General features: G+C 40.2%; 1 protein-coding gene across 1 annotated transcript in view; it reads left to right on the top strand.

Moving 5' to 3' along the window:
- Window positions 1–4407: 4407 nt before the first annotated feature.
- SPOCK3 (SPARC (osteonectin), cwcv and kazal like domains proteoglycan 3) overlaps window positions 4408–22920 on the top strand; it is a 160744-nt gene continuing 142231 nt past the window's right edge. The window contains exon 1 of the mRNA XM_042871495.1: window positions 4408–4587. Within this exon, the coding sequence (XP_042727429.1) occupies window positions 4408–4587 (180 nt within the window). The remainder of the gene's footprint in view (window positions 4588–22920) is intronic.

The raw sequence follows: 22920 nt of genomic DNA, 5'->3' as shown, positions 1-22920 counted from the left end.
AGGCTTTGTAACCATTCTGTTTTACAATTATTTATTAAAATGCGATCATCTTCATCATTTTATGAACTCTTCCACTGATTGTTTACACAACTCTTTGGAAGAGTCTCAGATTTGCTAGCATTTGCTTTTGAGAAGCTGTGGAGAACAAGTAGGGTACCGGACAACAGTAAAAAAAACAAATTAAAAGGGTTCTTTAAAAAGTGCCTTCAAAAGGAGGCTGGGTCAAAAGGGGACAAGAAAATTCAACTCCTGTTTTCCAACTCTCAGTTTCTAGAAAACACAGGACCAGATAATTCAGTGCACTGTTTGTAAGCATTTGGATGATAACAAGAAGATGCGTAGCAGACTGCATAGATTTGACACAAGAAATCATATGAAGCCAAACTATTTTTAGGAAGCAATCCTTCTGCTGTAATCAACAGTGGGTAGGTGTAAGAGAGGTATTCCAGTCTTCAGAGCACCGATGATGAAGAAACAGGAAGGACTGATTTGAAAGGTGGAACAGAACAGTAGAGAAGTGAACAGAGATCTCAGTACCATGGCGTAAAATTGAAAGAATAGGGTAAAAATATGGTTTAATAAATAAATAAATACATTACAGGGAGGAGATGCTTGATGAGAATCAAATAGCTTCTAATATGGAAAAAAAATATGGAACAAAGGAAGATAGCAATTTGTTTTTCGTGTTTACAGTGAAGAGGATTCACTGTAAGAAATTACAAGCTTGAACTGCAATAAGAAAAGCTAATTTCAAGTATCGAAAACATGTTCTGAAGTTAGACTAGTAAAGTCACTGACATAGATTAAGTGTGCTGTTTCCATCACTGACAGACTCTGCTGACGGTCTAAGAATGGATTTAGATCGACATATGCCAGGATTGACAAGTTAAAGCTGGTTTTGCTTGTGGGCTGTGGGATGGCTAGATGTTCCCTTGAGATTTTCTGCAGCAAGAGATTTTTACATCATTTTTATCGTCTGCAAGGGCCACATCATTATGTTTGCATGAGCTTCAGGCATTAGCGCCTTTCATTTGCAGGAGGGGGGTCAAGCACTTCTGAGACAGTTTTCCAGGATGCAAGTTTCTTTGCGTTTCTTAATTTCTCAGCACGTTTTATAGAGATGTACATATAAACTTTTCTTCCAGTGCAGCTCTTGGCATCCCAATTACAGATTCCAGCACCCTTTTAGGTATTGTGTGTATTCTCCCCCTTTTTCCACTCTCCGTCATTTTCCACCTGTGTTTATGACCATCACTGAATTTTGGATGTGTTCATTGCCAGTGACAGCGTTTCCTCTGCCATCCCTCCGTAGACTCTACCAAGTAGCCAGCTTTAATATTTGAAAAATCTGTCTTTCTGAACACTAGGAAAATATATGTTGAATTTTGAAATTGAGAAGGCTTTTTTTTTTTTCTGAAAACAGTGATATTTCTTAACAGTACAGTGATGAAAAGAGCTGTAACTCAGAGTTTCTATGATCTTAGCTTAACATTATGTAACTGTTACCATTAGTATGATTCTCTTATCGCTGCTGCAGAACTGGATTCCCTGTCATATCTTGAAGATACCATTGTTAGGCACATCAGTATGTAACAACGCAGATACACTTTCTGTGAGAATTGTACTTAGATTTGAAGTACAGGAAAGAATAACTCTCGAGATACAAAAATTAGATCTTCGAAGAGCAGTGAAATTATTAAGAAGGAAACTTAGTTCTGCATCTTCAAAATGCCATTTCAATCAAGCATCATTTTTTGTGCGCTCGAAGCAATGGAATTACCAACTTGTCTTAAGTCCTTGATCAGAATGAGGCTCTTAAACCAATTATGTGAAGATCAGAGTGCTTAAAATTATAAGGAATACGTTTAGAATTATTAAAGGCTTCAAATAGCTTGGTTCAGGCAAAATTACATATAATTGATCATTTAGTATGGGTTGTCAGGAGAAGCTGCAGTCATAGGTGTGGAAGAGCGCTTTCTAGATAAATCACAACTAAACTCTTGTAAAACCCAAACTGCATCAGAGCTTCCTCTTCTTAATGAAAATAAATCCCAACCACTTTTATTCCTGTTGTTCAAAAAGAGCTACAGAAAGATGCACCGTAAGTTAAAATACTGAGTAACATTGCCCTAGCTGATGAAGTGGAATGCAGATGAAGGAAAACCAAAATGCATTACCTGGATTGCTAAGTGAATGAAGGCACAAAATAAGGGGTTGGGATCTTCTTTAAAAGTTTTAATAGTTAAAAAAAAAATAAAAATGAGAGAGGATAAATCATCAGTAAAGAAATCTTTGCCAAAGGGCAAAGGGACTTACAGGAAATTAACATTAAGATTGACAAACACAAACTGGATTGTCAGAAAATGATTGTATAAGGGACTGACTCTATAACCCCCCTGAGAACAACACGACTGTTCTATTGATTCTTATTTAGCCTCTGTCCAGTCCTTCCATCCCTTTGCTTTGAACTTTATGATTCATTTATTAGAAAATATAATATTATTCTGGGTAGGTTGCATTTTCAGTCAGGCACATAAATCCTAATCTTGCAGTCATCCTCTGCATCTCTCCGGTGATAAGATTCTCATTGATTTCAGTGACACAGGTTTAGGAACGGAATGGTACATATTACGTAGTGTAAGATGCAGGCTAGTGGGTTCAATTCATACTTCACTACCAAATGAGGACCAAACTAAAAACTTGGTAGGCTCAATGACAATCTCATATTCACACCTCTTCACATAAAGTGGCATTATTTCTGCTTCTCAAATCTAAGAATGTCTTGATGGACGTGGAGATAGTTTAAGGTCTGAAAGTAGCTGCTTTTGCTGTGAAGGATACTTTCAGATGCTGTGCTAGGAGTGCTGTATTCCAGTCATGTAGCTCTAGCAGCCTTGACTTGCACCCAGTCTCTTATGCATCCCATCAGCAGGACCAGGAGGGAACAAGGATATGCAGGGATGAGACAGTTCCTGGATTAAGGCAAAGTCAGGGAGGCTTGCCAATTGCTCTTGCAGACAAAAAAAGGCCTGAAGAAAAACAATTTGCTGCTAGTTAAAAATGTTAATTGCTAATCTGGATAGTGAGAAACAAGAAGATAAATGTTGGTAAGGATGTCTCTTTCTTCCCTTAGCTAGGCTCCACCTCATTGGAAACAAAGCCCCAACCAGCAGAATGGGAACGGAGAAGAGTGCAGTCAGTCGTGGTTTCTCCCCGTGGTTCCTTCTCACACAGCCCCTCTGATCCAGCATGGCTTCTCCAAGGGCCACTGTTCTCCAGCAAGAGGTACTCTACCACGGGTTCTCCACAGGCCACAGTTCCTCTGGATATGACCTCTGTCATGTGTGGGCTGCAGTGAGCATCGCAGTGCCTCCTCCTTTCTCTGCCCTCGCATTCACTCCTTCCTCACCGTTTCCACCTTTCGGTTCTATCCATGTGCTCCCAGAGACCCCATCAGCGGCAGCTGGCTCGGTGCTGGGATGTGGGAAGGCCCAGACAGCCGGATACTGCTGCAGAACCCGTCGCTGATGTGAAGAGAGGAGCTCTGCTCAGACCTGGGAATAGAACAAATGCAGGGAAGTCGGTGAAATAGGTCAACGGGCTGCAGATTGAACTCGAAATTAAACGTGGAGTGAGCCACACCGCGGAGGGAACTGAACTAGTTATGCAGCTGGCTCATTTCTAAATTAGGTTTAACTAGTTCGGGAAGAAAAAGAGACGTCCCTGCAGTCCGAGTCCAGGCACGGCTGCAGCGCGAAGTGCACGCGGGCAGGGAAGAACGCACAGAGCGTAACAACACGGATAGCGCAGGCAGCGCTCAGAGGCGACCGGCGAGCCCCAACCACGGGAAGCGTTATCCCGAAATCACTTAAAGTTTATCATGACCGTAAGCCGTCCAAGGATTGTCGCAGCCTTAGTTTGGGAAGCGAGGTACCGGCACAGCTGGAGAAAACTTCCAGCGGCGCAAACCCGAAGACGCCAACGGAGGGCAGGGGGCCGGGCCCCCCTCGGGACCCCCTTCGGAGCCGGGAGCCGCGCGAGCCACCCCGCTCAGCGCCCTCCCGCAGACCGTTAGCCCGGGCGCGGGGCGGGGAGGCGCGGGGCGGGGCCGGAGGCGGGCGGAGCGCGCGGCGCGGCGCGGGGCTGCAGACGGCGGCGCGGGCAGGGAGCGGGGCCGCCTTTCCGGCCGCGGCGAGGAGCGCAGTTGCGGGGCTTGCGGCAAGGTGACGGGTTGGGCGGCTGCCGCGGCTTTTTCCTCCGTCTCTCCCGCTTCCCGGCGGATTCGGGCTCCCTTTCCCCGCTTCCCCTCCCGCATCTCTGCCCCTCTCGGGTGGGCGCGCCGTTCCCGTCCCCGCCGGCCGCCCGCGGGTGGCTAACCGACCGCTCCTCGTGTCTCCTCTCGCCCAGATGCTGAAGGCGGCGGCCCTGGTGTGCGTGTACGCGGCAGCCTGGTGCAGCCCGGCGCTGGCGGCGGCGGCGGCGGCCGGGGGCAGAGCGGACAACGGCAATTTTCTGGACGATAAACAATGGCTCACCACCATCTCCCAGTACGACAAGGAGGTCGGGCAGTGGAACAAATTCCGAGACGTAAGTTCAGCTTTTGCCGCGGCCCGAGGGCAGCGGCGAGGGCTGGGGACTACCGCAACTTTCTCCCCCCCAATCCCCAGTGTTATTTTTGCGCCTTTAATTCCCGGTGATGCCCGGGCACGGGGGCGGTAGGGGGGAGCCCTGGCCGCCCAGCTCCGGGTGCGCCGCCGCCGCTGCTGAGCGGGATGCGCCGTGCGGGGCGCCGCGCTCGGAACGGGGCTGCGTGCTGCGTTCGCCGCGTCCCCCGCCCCGTACCGGGGCTGCTCTCGGGCGGGGCTGACGCGAGCCCCCTCCCGCCGCCGCCGTGCTCACCTTGCAGAGGAGCGCAGAGCCCCGCGGGCGACCCGGGGTGTGAGAACAGCGAGGTCCGCCGAGCGACTTGCTAGAATCGGTGTCCGGAGCGTGCTGCTCCTCGGTTACGAAAGCCGGAGCCTGCAGGTGGCCGTCGTCCTTGAGGATGCCTCGCTGCCGTGCGTGGTTTGTGGCGAGTTTAGTAAAATGGAACGGATTTTCAAAAGTCCGTCTCTCTTTTTATGGTGAAAAACGTTTTCCCTTCATCTTCCAGTGCTCTGTGCTCATGTTTGCTTTGGATATCCGAATTCCAAGTGGGAGAAGTAATTTTCTTCTCAGCCTCCCTGTGTTGCTTGCTGGGGTCCTTGGGTTTGGTTTGCAACTTCTGTGTCAACAGGTTTCTCGTGCTGCGGCTGCCGGTGGCCGCGGTTTGCTGCAGGGAACTGAAGGCAGCAGCTCTGAGAAGCAGCAGCTCTGCTCATAGGGCTGGAACACGCCTGTAGTGTTCTTGTTCGACAGCTCTGTACGTATCCCACGTGTGGGATGCAAACTTGGCTATTTGTGTTAAGTAACAGGGGAAGAAGAGTTACTACTGGAGTTGTGGGAGAGCTATTTCCACAATAGTTCCCATTAAACAGAATAATTTCAGTGTTTGGGAACACTCGCGCTAGCGGTCTGATATTTCTGTTTACATCAAGTAGTTTAAAATCTGGAAATGCGTGTGAAAAATGGTCAGCACAGCATGCTTTGCGACCATCGTTTTTGGAAAGAATGAAAAACCACGCAGCATGCAGTGCTGCGTAAATATTTTAGGGCGAAACGGTGCTGCTGAAAAGCACCAAAATCAGTGCCTGAGTTACGTTTTATAATTGGGTGAAGTCATTGATGCAAGGACTGCCCTGCAAGGCTGAAGAGGCTAAGTGCTGTCTAATGCCTGTCTCCCGGGTGCCCGCTGAGGTACACTGTAATGCTGGATATTAGCCAGATAATTTATTCTGTGACAAGTAGGTGTCCCCAAGGGCTTTGGGAGTGACTGCTCTGAGGAAGTGCTGCATACTGATTCTTCGGAAGCCCCTTACAAATAGGCAGCCTTCTTTATTTCTGCGCTGTGGAAGTTTTGTTAGGCTGGTACTTCAGAGAGGAGTCAGCTGGTACTTAGCAGGATGCTTATAACCTATTGATTACTACTTCAGGTGGAATGTTTACAGATGATCCTCATACTGCACGAGGTGATCCCTTTTACAGCATGGATGATTTTCAGTAATTCATAGCTGTAAAAAAAAAAAAAATAAATGAAAATTATGAGTTAGTCTGCCTGCACAAGCATTTGCTCAAGAAAAAATATATTTCAAGATGTACCGATCGGTTATCATCTGTAGATATAAGATGGTGGAGACATTTTCTTAGTTCTCTGGTTTAGGCAGTTAGTAAATCTTCATGTATGGCTGTAATTTGTTGGTTTTGAATTTGTGGGGAAGTAGCTGCCCTGCGGAGTTACAACAAATGTACGCCAGGCCCGTGTCCGTAATTTATTCTCTATTCGCTGAACAGGGTGTTTTGTGGGCTGTAAGTACCCTGCAGATGCATGGGTGAGATGGAATTCTGGTGTGAAAAGAAGTGTTTAACGGCTTAACTTCAGGCTTAGCTGACAAGACTGATTAATGTGGAAGATAATGACCCTGACTTCTGGCTCATTGGCTCAGTTTCTTAAGAGTTTTAGGTCACAATGAGAAAGAGTATAGTTATTGAGAAAGGGAATCCCTACAAAAACGAAGCCGCAGTACGATTACTTACTATGTTAAATTTAGAGCAAAACTAGAACCCAACAGCCTTAACATTCCATAAAATGTCAGACTTGCCAGCAAAGTTTGATATTAACGTGATGCTAATATTAGCAGACATCTCTTTAGTACTTTGTTCAGGCGAAACTGTAATGACTCTTCAGCTCTCTTGAAAGATCTTGATCATTCTGACAAATCTTTTGAAAATAATAAAACAAATCTAGGCAAGGATTTTGCTTTGCTTTGCCTAAATATGGATCAGTGGGAAGCTGGGCGCTCGTTAGAGACTGTCTTTTCACATCTTGAAACTTGGTGGGATGAGCGCAGGGGAAGTGTATTTGTCATGTCAGAGATCGGCTCCTCCAACTTGTACCTGTGAAGTTAACGCTTTGAGTCACGAGTCCTGCTCATTTTTTGCCCATAGGTGCTCGGTAGGAAGATATTTTAACCTTATCTGCTTGTTCCTGTAGTGCAGTTGCTGAGTACCAGCAGCTCTTCAGTCTGTCACTAAGCGAATGAGTCTCGGAGTTGATGGATTTTCTTTATGACTTTTCAAACTGCCTGGTAAGGCTGCTTCAGCTGCCAGTAGGATGTCCTGCCTACCCCCTGTGCTTACGTTCCTTGTTGGCATTTGAGGTTCTGTAATAAATGCTGTGGTGAGGGAGTCTGATTTCACGTTTTGTTGTATAGGTAGCTCTTTGTGGCCTCATCTACGAAGGCTGGACTAGATACATGTTTTATATTGAAAAACTGGGTTTTCTAAAGTGAAGATTATTTCTCCTATTTTAATACAACTGGTTAATGGTGTCACGTGGTCCTGTTCAGGTGTTCTTTAGGAAGATTGCATAATAAATGTCTTACGTACTAGACTTCACTTGCTGCTGAAGAGCACCATTCTTTTTTATTTGGCTGCCTTATTAGTGATTTATTTGCTCGTTTCAGTGGGGTGCTAATTTAAACTTGTGAATCAAAGATGTGCGAGGTATTTTGAAAGGCAACGTGCTTGTCAGATATAAACTCCAAAGAAATTCACCATGGCACAGTTATACAGGGTGACTGGTACATGCTTTGTTATTTATTTGACCGGTGAAAACTGGAAGCTTATTTACATTTATCCCTTAAAGAAGTTGCTTTTCTTTCATAGTAATGAATGAAGAAAAGCTTATTAGGAAATTTGTGATTCTTGTGGCTATGGTAAAATACTTTTCTCCTGTGTAATCCAGAGGTCTCCAATCTGGCTGAATGCTGGCCCTCAGTTTTCTTCTATTGTGGACAGTATTTACTGTTACTTACATATTACTTAGTGATTCTTTATATATTACTTGTGAGTATTGACTTCGTTTGCTGCCTATGCTTTCGTCCAGGTCTGTTTTTGTCTATGTTTTTTTTTCTTTTCTTATTGATCTTTTCCAGTCTGTCTATGAGAAGGTAATGGTCTGTTAGCTTTTGATGCCATATGCAATTAGTGCAAAAGAGGTTATGTCATGATATAAAAATGTTAGTTTCTTTAAAGGTACAAACTGCTGAACTTAGTTGTGAAACTAGCTGCTCTACAATCTGTTCACTGATAGGCTTTTTTCTTTTTCAGTTGAAAGTAATTTCAGAAGGTAGTTTTGCTGCTTCTGTCATCTAGAACTAAAATATAGCCAGCAGCCAGTTGTAGTCTTAAAATGAGCTTTTGCTTGAAAATAAAAGGATTGCAGATAGTATGTAGGTCGCTAATATGCGCATGATAGAAGGGAAAGGAATGAAAAAGGGATCATGAAAGTATTTTAGAGAAGGTCAAACTTCTGGATTGGGTAGTACAGCACTCATCAGTCTTTCATTGCTAATGTTAACTTGTTCATTTGCTGTCGAAATTGGCTCATGAAGATATCTCTTCCTCGGTGAGTGGGGGGGTGAGCTCTTATGCTACATCTTATGCTGTATATTTATAGAAACATGGAAAAGAAATGAGTTGCAGAGCAGGAATGATCAACTTCTTCATTAAGTTGCCATACAGTTAAGTTAGAGGAAGGGTAAAAGGATGAGCAGTAAAACACCTCAAATTCCTTTTCGTGTAAGGGCACTGAGTCTTAGTACCTATTTTTTTCTCCACAAGCCTGTTGGTTATTGGACAAGTGGTTATCAGCTATTCTGGTGTCCATCTTTGCGGGGTTTTGTTTTTTTATTTGCTTTCTCCTTGAATTGACTTGGCATAATCTTTTGTTTTTATTAATGTGGCAAAGGATGAAAGACTTCAGAAACTTTAGAGATCTTATAGGAAGAATGAGTGTTTTATACCTTCAGCAATGATAGCTACTTTTGAAATGGAACTCATAGAGTAAGAATTGACCCTGGTTTTCTTAACAGTGAAATACAGGAGCATATTAGGAATTTGCATGAAAGTTAAGGGAGTTTTAAGAAGCTTTATAATTGTTGACCAGTTGTTGACCAAACATGGGAAGTTGTATTGGAAATCTTAACTTATGGTTCCTTAAGTATTTTGGATAAAGGCTTCTAATTTTTCTGTGTGTAGCTTTTGCTTGATTTCAAATACAGGTTGCTTTTTGTTTGGTTGGTTGGTTTTTTCCTCTAGTCTTTTTTTTGCTGCTTGTTTCTGGTAATGAGTGTTGTTTATCTGTAGAGTTTGCTGGCCTCAAACTATTGTTAATACTGAGCTCTGTCTCTTGGAAGGCATTAGCTTGGAAGCTCTTTATATAGCTAACATGAGGAGTTAAGTAAACTGTAATGTGCTTTTCCTTAGACTGGCCTCATAATCTAAGGGAAAGCTGATAACGTCGTTTCATCTTATCTTTATCTCCTTTCTGTGAAGAATAATCTTTATTTTATTTGCGATAGGTTGTTTAGTGGGTATGGATACCCACTGTTCTCTTGTCTTACCGTTAAATCTTATTGGGATTGACTGTATCCATCTGTGCTTATTATGGTGTAGTATAAATAGATTTGTAATACACTAATAGGTGGTAGCAGTAATAGCAACTGCATGGGCTGCCTTTGCTTTATAATCAGGATGGAAAGATGGCTGGAGCAAGAGGTATATTATTAGAGGAAGATGAATGTAGAAAACAGCAGAACCTAAGTGCAATTAGAGTATCTTTGCTTTTAGAAAACATCTATTCTTTATTTTTTTATGTTTTTCTATGTCCTGTTACTTCATAATCATGGAAGCATTTGAACCAACTAGCTGTGGAAGGGAAGAGTAATGTTTGGTTCAATTTCTTTGCAGTTCTTGGCCACTTTTCAAGTTTAACTCTTTCCTTTACTAGCTACTTAAATTTAATAATATTTAATATTTAAATAACACCCACCGAGAGCTGCTAGATACCTACAGTTCCCATTCATGAAATAAGGAAAGCAATCTCCTTCCAGTTAGTAGCTGGTTATTTTTTTCATAGGTAGTTTTAGAACGACTCGTGAATTTTCAAGCGTAAGGAGACTTGAATTCTAGGGAATGTATATATTTATTTTTCTTATCAGTACATGAATTACACTTTTTTGTTTAATAGTTTCAATTATGCTTTATGGATATCTTCCTATCGTAGGTATTTTTAAAAATACTGAGTTGACAAACGGATCTGTGCTGTTATATAGATATATGTTTTAATCTGATGTAACTACCCTCCTTGGAGATATTCAAAAGGTGCCTGGATGTGGTCCTGCTTGAGCTGGGGTTGGCTTAGGTGACTTCCATAGGGCCCTGCCTTATGAGCATGCATATCACACTTGTAACAATCTATGCCAGAGGAGGTGTTTCCACAGCTGTTACGATGCCCTCACTGCCCACCACCTCACTGTGGTAATATGGAATCCAGTTTTGGTCACCATAAATGTTCAGCAAGCATTGATGAGTGTCAGTGGGTGCAGTTTATTCCTCGTTTCAAGTGTGCTTCCATGTCAGGCACAAATTTGTCAGACTGCCCCTTTGCTGCCATCTGTAACAGGGCAAGAAAATGGATTGGAATGCTATTGGGAAGGTTCAGCCTCTACTGCTGTACCACCAACATTCACCTCTGGCGTTGCAGGCCAGCGTAATAAATTAAGAGACATTCCTTTCAGAGCAGCCCTCATACTACATGGTATTTAAGTGTTGTTTTTGTAGGTGCTTTGTATTAAATCTCTTGAAGAGAGACTTGTGCTAGTAATTTCGGTGATCAAACGCTCTACTGAACAGCCTTTAGTTACTTGTTAGATTTTTTTTTGATGATTTTTTTGCTCTTGCTTTTTCATTTCTCTTCATTTCATATGGGTACCTTACAATAGTGAAAATTACTAGTACAATCAATGGTTTACCTGAGAAAGGTGGTGCAGTGTGTGCTGGGAGTTAGGGACAGAACATGAAGGTCTGATGTGGAATTGCAACCTGTGACAAAACCTTTACATTTCAGTGAGAATATTTTCACGCCGTTGATAACTTCACGAGCTAAGAGAATGGGTTTAAAAGGTACCAGAAAGTTTGGATGGCTTGTGTTTTCCTAAATTATGGAAAAACTTCTCTTGATACACTGTATACTAAAGGCTGTCCAGGCTTTGTTGATTTTTCTCTTGCAGAAAAAAAAGCTATTTGTTTATTTTCTCAAGTGATGTGTAATCATTGATTCAAAGTGGACTGTTTATTTCAGTCTGTTCATCATCTCTCTAATAAAAGTCTGCAAGTCATCAAATAATTCTGTATATTGCACTTATCCTTAAGCTTGCCTACAGCTGAAAGTAAACTCCTTTGACATTTGTTGAGTTTGCACTGATGGCGAATTTCATTCTGTTGCTAGACCTGCGTAGCAGTGATAAGGACAGAACTTACTCCTCTGTGTATGCTTCTGAGCATGGAAAATATCCTGTGTTTTGACAGCTATTTGTTGAAATTGGGGAAATTTATCAATATGCAAAGTGTAGATGTATTTATTGATGCTTGTCTCTTTGAGGATTTGATGGTAGTGTTCATGACTATAAGATCACTGTTGCAGAAAACCCAAACAATGATTCTTGTAAACAGTATCAGTCCATTGGTATGCAAAGCTTCAACACCCGGAATCCACTGTATAATGTGCCCTTCCAGAAGAATACATTAGCCCATTTGGTCACCTTTAGGAAGCCAGTCTGGAACACTGAGAGACCTTTTCATTCATAAAATGTAGGGCCAAAAGGGGCTATTGGATCTGATAACATGCTTATGTCTGAATATAGTAGCTCGTTAACTTATATCCAGACATTGTATTAAACCTGGAAATTCTAGTTGGGCGAAAGTGTTTTAGGCCTTAGGAGGCTGTGTGCCACTGGAGTAGAATAAGAAAGACTTGACTTCTAAGGGAAGTAGTGATCTAAGCAGCATATCTATGATGTTTTGCAGTAGGATAAGGGAGAATGACATTTAAATTCGTGCCAGTTGCATCTGGGGTGTTTCCTGCTTAGGCCCAAATACGACAGTGACTAGAAATGGTGCTTCATTTGTCTTTCTCACACTTCACTTTCCTACCACCTTCATGTCATTATCTTGTGTATATTGTCAGTAATTGATGTGAAATGATGCTAGTGAAAAAAAAAATCACAAAAAATGGAGTACAAACTACTTTAAATCCTAAGGAAGATGGTGAAATTTCTATCAGATTGCCCAATGTACTGCAAATGGGATGTGTTTTCTCATGTGAACTGGATTAAAGCACGCTAACTGCTTATCTGTTTTTCAAAACCTTAGTACGTCTTGCATTTCCCTCCTAAGCTGTTAAACTTTTAAATTCAATAAATTTTTAAACTCAGAAATTTTGGCAGGAAGTTACACTGTTGGTACTTGGGGAACGTGTGAACAGGATTACTTCACACTGTTAAGAAAAAGACTCAGTTTTGCTAGGAAAACAGACTAAGGGATTCTACCTGCGGTGTGATATTCCAGGCCTGCTCAAAAGAAAACATTCTCTCAAAGAATGGCGAGATGTATGGCCTCAACTTCATTGAATTTGTCACAAGCAATGCCTCAATGAAGTTAAAACATAACATGATGATGGGACTTAGCTCTCAGATTTACAGTTGTAGTCTCATAACGGAAGGAGAAATTACATCTGGAATTAGACTGATCTGTGTACTATGTTTTGTACTATGGACTAAAGTAATACAGATGTAGAAAACTTCAAAGCGTTTCCAAGTTGTTTGTTGGAACAGAATGTGACCTAATGTATACGATGGAACAGACTGGGATTCCATACTGCCTTAATCTGCAGGGACCTCCACATTGTGTTTAGACCAAAGCTGTGGCACCTTTCTGTCTCTTTTTTCATATTTTGAATGCTTACAGTTCTATTTTTAATGTTCCTGCATAAAGATGATAAGTTTCCTAGGGTGTGTGACACTCTTGTTCCTTGTCCTCAGATTTCCTGGGTTAGAGTTGCAGTATGGCTTTTGTAAATTGAAGACATGAGTAATGTTTTTTCCCCAGAAGATTTCAAGTACAAACTTGAAATACGGACTATTTGGAGTTTAGCAAGTGGAGGATTGAGCTCTCCATGTTTTTAAAAATAAATAGGAATGCATGCCTTGTGCTTGTTCACCTGCCCTCACGTAAGCTCTCAGGCCAGATTGGTGACAATTGGTAGGAATTTTACTCTGTGTCTCATAGTTGAGGAGCAAAATACTCAGTATTAGAAGTGTTTTGTAGATCAGCCTCATCGTGTCTGCTGTTCTTATCTTACTCTCAAGTTTTCTGTTGGTCATGGAGTATTTGCTGTACACTGAGAGTGATGTGTATTTAACTATGCTTGTGAAGTGCAGAATAAAATGGTAATTATTGGTTAATATCTTTGTTATGTGTCACGGTTGTCTGAAGCGACTTATTAGTTGGCGGGAAGAAATACTTGATTTCTTTACATGTCTTTATGTATCGCATAAGAACATGACAAGTATGACTGCAAATAGCTAGAGATTTACTAGAAAACGTTTGTGTCAAACTCCAGTTTTCACAGAAAGGTAGTAGAAGGTATCAAATATGTCCCAAGGAAATTCATCACATTATTCTGTGAAGCAAAACTGGAGACACCAGGAGTGCTTATCTGTTGTAAAGTGTGATACTGTCTTACATAGTTCCTGTGAAGCGGGTCGGCTTTTAATTTGAACGTGAGGGGATCTAAAAGTTTTAGGAAGTTAGACTGTGACTTTCCCTGTTCAGCTGCAGTCAATTCAACAGCATGAATGTCAGGAAGCATTTGTCTTAAAACATAGCAAGCTGCTATCATATGTTAATGGTAATAAAGTTCAACGTGCAAATAACACCCTTTTAAGATTTATTTTCACAACTATTTCTGCTTTAAAAATTTTATTGTAGTGCAGGCAAAGGATAGTAACTCACACTCGTTTAAAGATCTGAAACATTTCTAGTACACTTCTAGTGGCAGCTAAAATTCCTATGGATGTAAAGTTATGCACATCCTTTATACAACTGATTTGAAATATACCAGTGTTCAGCTTTTACTTATGCTGGTATAAAACATAACTGAGCTTGAAAATCAAGTAGATGTATTTTCAGTTTTGACAAGTGATTTTTTTCAGTTGCTTTAGCCAAACAGCTTGCTCATTAGACCAAAAAACCTGCCAAGAGTAATCAAGCATAGGGATGAAACAAAAGACATTGTGATTTACTGTTTTATGCTTGGCATTTATCAAGAGAAGTGCTTGAATGAAGGGAAGAAAAAAAAGGAGAAAAGCAGGAAAAAGTCTTCATAATGCAGAATTAATGACTATCATAAAATTTGAATACCTCAGTGACGTGCAGTCAGCTAACCGTGTAGTGTATGAGTTGTTGTAGGAGTTCTTTCAAATAGCATGTTTTTAAGGAATTTTGCAGAATGTCCTATTAAATTGGACTACAGTTTAGTTTGTGTGGAGTCTTTCCTTTTTCATTTGAGGTCACTAAGAACGTGCTCACCAGTGTTTGTGAGAGGTGGTGTATATCTTTCATTATGCCAGCGTGTTTGTTTAAAATCTTTGTATGTAAACTAAGGCTACAAAATAGACTTCTGAATATATTATGCCGCTTTGAAAAATAGAAATTGAATCATAGAATTGCAGAATAACATGACTTGGATGGGGTCCGTAAGGATCGTTGAGTCCAACTCCTGGTTCTGCCTAGGACCACCCAAAAAACAGGCCATATGGCCAAGAGCTTTGTCCAGATGCTTTTTGAGCTCCGGCAGCTTGGGGCTATGCCTGCTCCCCTGCAGAGACTATTGCAGTGCCTGACCACCCTCTGACGAAGAACCTGTCAATCTGACCCTCCCTTGATACAGCTCTGTGCTGTTCTTCGGGCCCTGATGCTGTCACACAGAGTAGAGCTCTGTGGTGCTTTACTGTGGTGCCCAAAACTGCAAGCGGTATTGATGGTGAGGCCACACTAGTGCACTGTAGATAGGAGCAGTCCCTTCCTCAGCTGGCTGGCAGCGTTGTGCTTGATGCTCCTTCATGCTGTGGTTGGCCTTCCTGGCTGCCTGGGCACACTGGGAAGACTTAAATTTGTTGCTACTTCTTGGAGCACAGTGAAAACAGTCCCATTTTAATTCCTTAAGCTACTGTGTTTGACTGGGGATGCGGGGGGGGGGGGGGGTTAGTTCTTTTTTTAAAGCAAATAACTTTCACGAGTAAATTCCTCACTTGGTTGTTCATTTAATAGGAAACAATCCTTCGATTTCGCTGACCTGCATCAAAATATTTTGTCTGGGGGCAGTTTGTCTGATATGGTTTCTGCATGCGTGTTTATAGCCCGCGTCCACTGGTTTGCTGCCTTGCTTCCTGGAGGTGTAGGTATGTGCCTCTGCACTGCCTTATGCCTGGGTGCAGGCTTCTCCAATGAGATGCATATTGTATGATGCACTCTGCTTACCCCTCTAGCTGAATCATGTGCTGCAGTGTGCAAAACAGTGCCGAGATTCAATTAAATGAGAGGGTGGCAATTATTAAGGAGAAGGAAAATCAGACAAACTCCAAAAAAAAAAGAAAAAGAAAAGAAAGCTCTGACATGCATTGCAAGATAATGTTACTGAGACTAGATTTTCAGGCTGGGTTAGGAAGACCATTTATATGGATAATATTATTAAAACTAAAGCTGAATAACCTATTTTGTGAGAGGTATTAAGGTATTTGCCGCATGGCTTAATTCTGTGGGAAATTAGTAGAGTTCATGGTAAAGCTAAGCAGTGGGAAGGATTTACCTACTTGTTTTTTTTTTTTTAATCTGAAACAGATTTGTTTGAATTTTCTTTAGAGATCTGATTCTCGTTTAGATTAATCATCTAACATAGTAATTCTGAGATGCCTGAAGCAAGGCACAAAACTGTGGGCAGTGCTTTATTATGGATTGAGGAGTGTATTACTTTTTGTCAAAAATCTCTTGTGAGCATGCTGGAATGTACCAAGAAATCAGAAGTCGAGATTCAAATCGGAACCTTGACTAAGTAAGAAATATCATATTGTAATTCAGAGGGTTAAGTTCTTGGAAATCTACAGTTTATTTGCTGTTCTTATGATGATGCACTTAGTCCGCTTGTCTTACGAATTCTGAAGTTCTGTTATACTTGTCCTGGGTTTATTTTCATACAAAGTAACTGGGTCTCTTGATGTTTCCAGTGTTTGTGGTTTAAACGTCAAGGAAGAATTCAGAACTGGAATATTTTTCTCCTTTCTGGCAGTAGAAAGTGTAAATCTTGAGGTCTTGTTTCTTGCCTCTGCAAGTTTAAGTTCCTTAAAGGACTTCAGTGAGCGTTGTGCTTAATTTAAGTCCAGCACCCATAAGAAGAAAGTGTTCTTTTCCATTGCTTGTGTGTATGTAGCCTTTTATGAAAAACAAACATTTTTGGCTTCTTCGTGTGTTTTTTCTTGTTTTTTTTTTTTTTTTTTTTTTTTTTGTTGGTTTGATTGTTTTTTTTAGGAGTTAAATTGTTACAAACTTCTGTTACAACATGCAGGGAAAACATCCTAAGGACAATGCAGGTTATTCAATGGGAAAAGGGTTTAAGAACTGATCCAGTTACATGGGATTAAGAAGGGGTTAAGGGCTCTGCTCCGGTGGTATAAAATTAGTTAAGGACCTAATAGTATGATTTAGCTGTGTGATGTTTAAATGATTTTGGCTTGAGCTACTTAGGAACAAGCATTTGAAATGACTGACATCTCTGCTGCCAGTAGATTTATGTGACCAGGGAGAATCCTCAGATGATCTGCAAATACTATGTCCTAGTTTTCTAAGAACAATGAAGTGTTTTATTTGTTGAATATGAAATAGTTTTACCACACCTAAATAACCTTGGCTTTAAAGTTAAAAATAGATGCCACAAATATGAAGGAAGTAACCGGTGTTGCCGTTTGATGTACCGTTTCTCTACTGATCTGATACACATATTCAGTTTACTCTTTCTTTAATTTTTATTTTTTAATACAAACAGCAATTAAATCAACACACTGGGAGAAGACTTTGAGAATAGAGGTCTCTTAGAGGAAAAGGTCTGTGTGGTTTTATGATTACATGAGAAGAACAGAATACCATGTTTCAGGATTTCTTGCTGTGAGTATGCAACAGCACAGGTTTGTGAGAACAAGTTTACCCGAAGGCCTGTGGGTACCCTGAGTTCTTATCACATCTATGTCTGGTTTTCCTAACTAGACAAGCTACTGTGCGTGCTTATTTAGGGAAAGAAAATTTACTTGACAGATTTCAGGTTTGTTTCCAGGAGTCCATGAAAGCTTTTCCTTGAAAGCTTTGAGTAATCTAGTGAAAACCAGACTGAGATGTTCATAAACTCCAACTCTTAGTTTTTACAATGGTCATTAATGCATGATTGTCACATCCTTAGCCACAAAGGAAGAAGAGATCTAGATGATTGTTAATACAGCATTTAAACATTAAGGTTCATTTGCAGTCCAGTGTCATTGATCTATGTAATTGATGTCAATCCTAGTTCTGCCACTTGGTTTTCTGAGATGAACCAAACTATCAGTGTAATCATACTTGCTATTCTACACTACAAATTTGATTCTCTCATGTCCTGAGTACTCTGTTTTTTATCCAGCAAGAAGGCTAGGCTTGTGGTTACTGTAAGGTGTAGAGTTTGAAACCCATTGCTGTGATTCCTTTTTGTCAAGACTTATTGTCTGGCCTGTGGTTTTGTTGTTGTTGACTTCATTTGCGTCTAGTATAGATAAAGCTGCTGTTGGTGATCTTCATATTTATGTCTTGTTACTTTCCATAAAGCCTTTAATGAAATCAACTTTTTTCAAGATAGATGATGTTTAATTAAAAAAAAAGTATATTTTCAAGTGCCAACATATTATGAGAATACATGTGAATGTTTACACATACTGTTGGAGAAAGATGTACTGAAGTGCTCATTAACAGAACACTTCTCTTAAGACTTGGGTAGTGAATTCTGTGCTTGGAAGCTGGAAAGAGGGTAATATTGTGTAGTCAGCAGCACTTAATTTTCCCATTGGTATTTTTAAGGGTTTGCTGGTTTTGGGTGGTATTCTCATCTCACAGCCGAAGGTTTTATTAGGTATTTTGGTGATACTACCAAGGTATGTGAAGTTTTGAAACTTGGTGTGATGACTAAAATCCAACCTTTTTAGTTTTCTGTTTTAGGTTAAAAATGTATCGTTTATTTTGGTCAGAGCATTGATTAGCAGAGCTCTGCGCAATATGTAATGACTTATTATTTGTTGTGTAAATATAATTTACTGTGAAGATTGAAACATTCTGTGACTTATGCTTATGGAAATATTTTAGAGTGATTTAGTTTGATTACTCACGTTTTGTGTTGTTGAACATAAATGTTAGAGCAGAAAGAAAACAAAAGTTGGAGGCAGTGATCATGAGGTTGTCAAGCAAGCTAAGCCATTCTATTTTGGTGGTAGCAAAGATTGGTGTATTGCTATAGCTGTCCAATTATGCTACTACTTTAATGTAATCTACATGGTTTTGAAATAACTTTCCTGAGATCAGCTCTAAATTAGCATTTAGAAGAAATGGTTGCATTTCTTTGACTTCCACAGTAATTTCATTTACTGAAGAACAACTGGTTTTATCCGTAATTGTTAGTTGTGTGGGAAGTCAGATATTAAATTTAATTGAACAAGCAGAAGTATTCAGAATTATGTTTTTGGTCTGATTTTGCAGGGCTTAAGATTATTTTTTTTCTGCACTGCTTGATGTGTATGTGTGCATAGGGTTATTTGTTACAAGATGACTCTGGACACTTCAGAAAGGTAAAATTTCCTTGCTTTGGAAAGATTAATTGTTGTGCCATTTTCTTTGACAACCTAGTTTATGGTTTAATATGCTACAATAAGGGAAGTAAGCTACTTGAAAAGCAGTGTCTGAAATCAGTTTTTTTTTCCTTCTGGAAAATAATAGTATCACTGCTTGTGAGGATCAGTGGAACTTGCAAATTTCTTTTAGTTCAGTTATATATGTAATATAACTATCCCAAACGTGATTTGTGGAGGAATTTGCTGTGCAGGAAAAATATTGCTCTAGTGCTTGGTGATGTGTGATCAACTGTTTAGAAACTAGCAAATTAAATTATAGGTAACTATTTGTAGATACTCTTCCTGGGCAAACAATAATTTTTCAATATTACAAACTTTATTCAAGAGGAATATACAAAAACAAACTGAAAACATATGCCTTTTCAGTAGTTGGTATGGGTAGTCTTATTTGGGACAGCTTTGAGAATTTCATGTTTAAAAAGAAACCAGAAAGGAAGATGATACTCAATTTTTTTACATATGCCCCCCTCTCATATTTAACATTAAACAGCAATTTGTGGTTTAATACAGAAATGTTTAAGTTCACTTAAAGCTTGCAGAAGTGTATGGGAACAGCTGAGTCAGGGCCTGAACCTCTGATTGATCACCTGAGGCGAGCCATGAGTCAGCCAGAGGAGCACAGGTGATGGCAATTCCTAGACCTGTTTAAGAGCTGGCTACCAGTGGGGAAGGATTTCTGCTGGAAATCTGCTCTGCTGGAGTTTTGTGAGTGAGCCCAGATAGGGGTAAGCCTTCTATCTAGTCTCTTTTTGTTATCCTTATCTGCTTCGTCCAACTCTCTACTTCATTTTGTAATTATAACATCTTAATATTCATGGATTATACAGTGGATGTTAGTTAAAAGCAACTGGTTGATCACCTGAGGCGAGCAACGAGTCAGGCAGAGGAGCACAGGTGAAGGCAATTCAGCTGTGCTGCTGGAACCTCCTAGACCTATTTAAGAGCTGGCTACCAGGGGGGAAGGATTTCTTCTGGAGATCGCCGCTGCTTGTGTTTTGTGAGTGAGCCCAGGATAGGGGTAAGCTTTTTATTTATCCTTTTTTTGTTATTGTAGTCTGCTTTGCCTAACTTTCTTGTTTGTTTTGTGATTATAACATCCTAATATTCTTTGATTATGCAAGGAAATAAACTTTTAATAACTTCCTTACTTATGAGCCAGCTTAAGCAGTTATTACTTTAGCAAGAGCTAGAGGTTCCTTAGACAGCATTAGCTGTCTGTTGATATATAAAGAGAGCAGGCATTCCTTGACCGTAGAAGAGTGTACTACTAATACAAAAATAGTGCACAAAACCAGTCATTTGGGGAAAATCATAGTGGTTTTAAGTATGTGGGCCTCCTTTGAAAGAAGGTTCTTTCTATAGGGAGACTGGCTTGAAAGAACAGAATTAGAGACTTGTGCGATATTTGAATTAATTATTTTTTAATCTTAAAACAGTATTTTTCTGCATAGCTTTTGGCATTTTAGAGAGAATGATGAAACGAAATGACGTCAAGGAACCATTCTTGGTGATGTGGTTGCTAACTTCTATTTGCAAGATGTGAAAGGAGAGCTGAGGTAGTTGTAGAATTGTGGTGTCAAAAACAGATCTGCCCAGGAACGTAATGGTAAGAATGAGAAACATAAGCGGGAAGTATTCCAATGAAAATTAGTTGGAAGAGACAGCTTCAGAATAATAGTGTTCCACAGACTGCAACTGTGCCCACCCAAAACCTGCACTTCCAGTGGAGGTGAGATGTTGTGGAATCTGGATGATTGACTGAGTTAGGGAGTTGTGTTCTGAATGCAGTCCTGCTGGGCATTCCCATCTGGAAGAAGAAAGAAATGGCTGAAACCCTTTTCAGTCTCTCTTTGTTTTCCTGCAAAAGGTTTTAAGGATACAAAAACGGTGCAAGTACAATGCAAACACAAATTTGACGCCTCTAAAAAAAACCCTTTTTTTCTGAGGCAGTCAAAGCAGAAACAGTGCAAACAAAAAAAAAAATGCTTGCTAAAGATAGTCTTTAACCCAATTAGGGCCACTCATTCTTTTATTTATGTATTTATCAATCTATTTATTTTGGTATGGATATGGCTGGCTCAACATGAATGCCTTTTTTTTTGTTGTTGTTTAAGACAGGAAACATTCAGTGTGCATTTTTGAAGTCATATATTCACCATGTGTTAAACTTGATTTTGCTTTCCTAAAGATAGACTTTGGTGTTTCTCATTCCTTAGGTCTACTGATGAATTCACCTGAAGATGAAAATTAACTTAAAGGCTTGTAGGAAACAGTTGGTTTTTAGAAAAGAAGCTTATCCTATAGGATTTGTTTTGTCTGGTTATTTTTATTAAAAAAAAAAAAAAAAAATCAAGTCAGACGTGTGTGTGAAGTCTGCACTGTAAAAAGATGATCTACACAGAAATATTTGAGACTGTAAAGAGTCATTTATTTTGTTGGTCATAAACAGTAGATATACTTGGTAGGAAAAGTTGCACGTTCGAAGGCTTAAGTGTTGTGCAGCAACATCTGGAAAAATATCATCAGAGATACTGTTTGTACCGTGAACGGTTGTCACGGGTCATGTGGTAAATTCAAGGCAGGATGGAAATGATGTGTTTGATCAACTGACTGAAAAAATAGTGAAAAATACACGATGAGAGCTGTAGAGTGAATATGACATGTGTGATATATAGCTATTTATGCTCCACTAATGTTACGTGCTCCCAACTCTTACAGTTATCTACTAAAGTTAAAATTTATTTGTAGTTGATGCATTTCGTAGTTGTTTCTGTCAGTGTGCTTGTCCCTCCACCCTTCCCCAAGTATCATTGATTCAGTGATAGTGTATTTCTGGCTGCGTTTTTGAAGTCAGTATCATGTGCTAGATTTACTGAGGAGTGGAACAGGAATGCAAGCATGTGGCTGCAGCAGGAGCTGGGTTTATATGCGTGAACATGATGAATTTTTTTCAACAAAGAGGTCCTGTGACTGCTAATTATAGAACTGGGTAATTATTCTTCTTCTGTAAACTAGAAGAGAGAACAGATGAGACCAGCTGATTTACTTCTTCTTCAGTTCTCATTATGGAGCTAAGTTTGAAGAAGGGATGTTCTGGATTCTCTTTATTGGATGGGAAGTATAGGTGAAGGTTGTAGGAAAGTTAAAAGCATTTTTGATTTTATTTTTTCTTTTGCAGTTAAAATTTCTGTAACGCGTTACTATAGATCTACTTATAAGGACTTTTGCTTATATAAATATTTCTTATTCCTTTAATTTGGGCAAGTTATTAATGCTTAAATGAGCTTGTGATAAATGGATGGTGCGTCATCCTTTCCATGTAAGTTTTAATAAGAGGAGAGAGAAGTTTGGAATGACTTGTCTCCTTAAATTAAAATGGAAGCTCTTATTACAGGTCTTTGTCATTTGCTCAGAGAATTATTTGTCAGCAGAACATGAGTCACTCCTGTGGGTATTAATTTCTACTGAGCACTTCTGTTAGTGATGGAGTTTTACTTCAAAGAGTGAAATGAGCAACTGATGGAGATAACATTTTGTTGGAATCACAAACCATCTACTGATTCAAATTGTGATGATAAAATGGCTGTCAATAGTATGTGTATGAGAACATTAGTGTAGAAAAAGTAGGGATGGGGAGCGAAGTACAATGCTGTAGCAATTCCTTCTGATATCTTCCCTTTGGAAGGACTTACAGTGTATCTGTACAGCAAATCTGTCAGGAGCTGGATTATGAATGGTGGTAAAAATGGAGATGTAGAAATGGTGTAGCTCTAGTAATGCAGAATTGTAAGCAGACCAATTAATACTTCTTCTGAGCAAAGCCTCCAAAAAGCACTGCATACCTACACCTTTGTGGCTGTGGTACTTGAACTTGTATGCAGAAAGGAGATATCTCTGCGGTACTTTGCTTGAAATATGTGGTTGCAGAACAGTATTTTATGTGGGATGGCATAATGTGAAGGTA

The sequence above is a fragment of the Lagopus leucura genome, unplaced genomic scaffold (genome assembly GCF_019238085.1).
Source record: "Lagopus leucura isolate 7727_CA_CO unplaced genomic scaffold, USGS_WTPT01 Super-Scaffold_100004, whole genome shotgun sequence".
Classification (NCBI taxonomy): Eukaryota; Metazoa; Chordata; class Aves; order Galliformes; family Phasianidae; genus Lagopus; species Lagopus leucura.
This window is presented reverse-complemented; position numbering and strand designations above follow the sequence as displayed.